The sequence below is a fragment of the Stegastes partitus genome, unplaced genomic scaffold (assembly GCF_000690725.1).
Source record: "Stegastes partitus isolate 25-593 unplaced genomic scaffold, Stegastes_partitus-1.0.2 Scaffold906, whole genome shotgun sequence".
NCBI classification, from domain to species: domain Eukaryota; kingdom Metazoa; phylum Chordata; class Actinopteri; family Pomacentridae; genus Stegastes; species Stegastes partitus.
Window position 1 is genome coordinate 209,618 of NW_007578637.1, and position 3,494 is coordinate 213,111.

Below are 3,494 nucleotides of genomic sequence, written 5' to 3' on the forward strand. Positions count from 1 at the left end.
GCAAAGCGTCCCCGGGACGAGGATGGAGGAGCAGCAGGAGCAGAGGAGGACTTGAGGGGAGGGAAGCAGCAGAAAGGAATGGGTGCTCGGGAGCTGGCGAGATACCGGGAGGCAGCAGCAGGCGTAGGAATAGAAGCAGGTTTTGAAATGAGAGAGACTGAAGAGCTGACTGGGGACAAGAAGAAGATCCTGGAGAAACTGATGGACCAGGATGAAGAAGAACCCGAGGTAGGGAAAACTGTTGTATAATTATTACAGAGTTATTCATTTTTCCCATTGTAAAACCTTATCTTTATTCATAACCTGTCTAGAGCTAAAATAAAATAGTGTAGATTCAAATGAGCTGAAGGTGGGAGCAGACACCAGCAGGACTTTCCACTTCTCACAGTAAGTCACTGTGAGACCTCCTCCAGAGTCACATGATGTACAGACGTAAACAAACCCCGGAGGAGTTGATTCGTTAAGTTGGGAAAAGTCCAGCAGTTGTTGCCAAGTCTCGGTTAGACAAAGACAGTCAGACTTACGGTCCGTTAGGAGATCCTGGACGATCCTGTAAGTGAGCAGATATTCAGTAGACCTGAGCAGGCGGTGGTGTTGTCCTGTTTACTGGTAGTGTTAGCCGACCAGGCTAGGCTGGCTAACACGCTGTGATCTACTGTCCGACTGGTGTCCTGGTGATGTCCGGGTGCAGGTGTGCTGCCGGTGGAGGCACAGACAGGTGAAGACGGAGCCGCTGAATACTGGATCAGCCCGGACACCGGTTCATGGAGGAGTGACTGAAGGAGCCAGATGAATGTGTAACAGCCCACATAGGATAGATCTCAGGTGATCTTGGCAGGCAGGTGAAACAATCCAGGTGAGGTCTCAGTGCCGGGGATGGTCGGTGGGTTAGCGTTCACTCAGACACGCCGGATAGACACCAGATTGTCGAGGAGTGAAATATAAAACTTACAGATGAGGTGACTTGTACTTGGCCAAGAGACAGATAGCAGAATCAGAATTTAGAGGTTAAAAGTCAGTTGGCAGCACCAGCGTTCACTCAGTCCTGCAAGAAGGAGTCCAGTTGTACTCACAGCACCTGACTTGAATTGGTACCGAATGTCTAATTTAGCAGCTATGTGTTAGTTCTGCAACGGACTTGCAAGAGGAACTGTGATTGGTCAGCTCGGGCTGCTTGTGTTTTCACTCACAAGGTTAAGATGCAAGTGGAGGATGATCTGAGTAACAGCAGCATTAGTCATCATCTGGACCCCAAACAGCTTCTGTGTGGGTTTTTTTTGCTCCTCTCACATGTTTTTGTTAATGAAAGCAGTTTATTTTTGGCAAAGTTTTGAATTTGACCCGTAGAGTGAAGTGATTTTGATATTCTGATTTCAAGCTGAGGTTTGGTTAAAGTCCTCCTGATGGAACTGAATGACACAAGTGAATAATTTGAGGACTATTGCAAAGCTGAAAACCCAAAGTGAATCTCTCCCAAGTCCAGACCTGAGGTGCTACAACACCACCGCTGTTAACAGGAACATGATGCAGCAACAACTTTGGTAGAAAGCTCTGAACCATGAAGGTTTCTGTGTGATTGTTGGTGCTGTGCTGCAAAAAAAAACCATCTGTGAGCCTTTTCTTATTGTCCCACACTGCAGCCTTTTCACTGCCTCAAGATCGACTCAGAGCAAAGAGCTGCACTGCTCCATAATGTCAGAAACCTGCTATTATCTGTCAGGAGCTGTGAGCCACCAGGAGGCCAAACACAGTCGCTTTTCATTGAAATGCAGTCAGATTCCCTCTGAAGGAAACGTCAGGCCGCTGGGCTCCACTCACATCATTAAGGTCACCCTGATGTCTCTGGTTTCTTTTCTCTCCTTCTCCGCATCGTCTGTACTAATCAAACAGGCAGAGCCGGTCGACGAGAGTTCGGTGAAGAAGATGATCTTGACCTTTGAAAAGAGGTCGTACAAAAACCAGGAGCTGAGGATCAAGTTTCCAGACAGTCCAGAGAAGTACGTCTGTCTGTTGTTTTACAAAGTCATTCAAACTTGGATTTTATGAGTTTGAATTCACTCAGTTAAACTTAATGCTGGCTTACTTAAGCTATCGGGTTCTTCCTGGCTCAGGATCGGCCCTTTGGTCGGTGAATACACGCAGTAGGAATCAGTCTGCATTCAGTAAAGGCAGCGACATTTTATTGAGTTACCTTGTTTATGTACTTTGGTTCTGGCTCTTTGCAGGGACGAGCCTGGCTGATTAAGTTTGTTTTGTTATACTGTGTTCCTTACTAAATGAAAACGTTGCTCCTAACATGTTTGAGGAAGCAGAGCAGATTGCTAACATGCATTGCAAATATATTCCTAAACCAGGTTCATGGAATCGGAGCTGGATCTGAACGACATCATCCAGGAGATGCACGTGATTGCCACGATGCCAGATCTGTACCACCTGCTGGTGGAGCTCAATGCCGTTCACTCGCTGCTGGGCCTCCTCAGTCACGAGAACACTGATATCCTTTCACTGACAGAAACAATCCACCTGGCTGTCTTTAGCTTTATCTCATATTAGGACTTCTTCTTCTCAATCTTGTTGTTTTATTCCTCTGTAGTCGTCAGGAAGCGATGAGAAACACAGAGTTAATCTCCTTAAATAAGCACAGCCCGAGAGTTTTAGGAAGTTACTGGATCTTTTTAAGAGTTGAAAACTGACCAGTGTTCTGTTTGAAGCTGAACTAACTGGGCTTAAGAGACGCATGCAGGAAAAATCAACAAGACAGAGTAAAGCCTTGCAGCTTTTTCTGCACTGACGTAGACAGATCTGCCAACATCTGTGTCTCTAGTCAGAATGTGATATCACACATCAGACTTTCATGACTTTGCCCAACATAAGGACGAGTTAGGCTCCGCCCACACCCTGTCAAAGCACCGCTAGCACAACTATAGAAACTTCCAACTCTTGGCTCAGCACCTGCCAAGTTGGGTGTAGACCGAATTAGTGGTTATTGAGACACACACACATTTGTTTCTGCATTTTAATAAAACTGGAGTACATTTTATGAACAGCTAAAATAGGAGAACAGAGAAAAATAAATGTAAAACCTCTGTTGTCATCGTGAACACTGACGAAACAAGACAATTAGGAGTCTGATGCCAGCCTTGTAAACACACCAGATGTCAGATCGGTGTAATATAGATGCCAGGTTTTAACAAGGAAGGAGAGAGTGGCATCAGCGTTGAACCTTTTTTTATTTATTTATCTATTGTTTTGACAGTGGCACTGCTTAACGTGTACAGTTCTCTTTTAACACGAGCTTATTATCCTGAGCCTGATCCACATGTGGCCATCGCAGTAGTGGACCTGCTACAGGAGCTGACGGACATCGACACGCTCCATGAGAGTGAGGAGGGCGCTGAGGTGCTCATAGACGCTCTGGTGAGTTCATTTACATGAATCTTTGATGGTATTGATGAGACATCGTTTTGTGGAGTCGATGCTTCAATTTCTGGGCT

General features: G+C 45.7%; 1 protein-coding gene across 1 annotated transcript in view; it reads left to right on the forward strand.

The window, feature by feature from the left end:
- Positions 1-3,494, forward strand: part of ctnnbl1 (catenin, beta like 1) — a 61,982-nt gene that overhangs the window by 9,380 nt on the left and 49,108 nt on the right. Inside the window, exons 2-5 of the mRNA XM_008293723.1 lie at positions 7-228; positions 1,891-1,997; positions 2,355-2,494; positions 3,320-3,417. Coding sequence (XP_008291945.1) covers positions 7-228; positions 1,891-1,997; positions 2,355-2,494; positions 3,320-3,417 — 567 coding nt within the window. The remainder of the gene's footprint in view (positions 1-6; positions 229-1,890; positions 1,998-2,354; positions 2,495-3,319; positions 3,418-3,494) is intronic.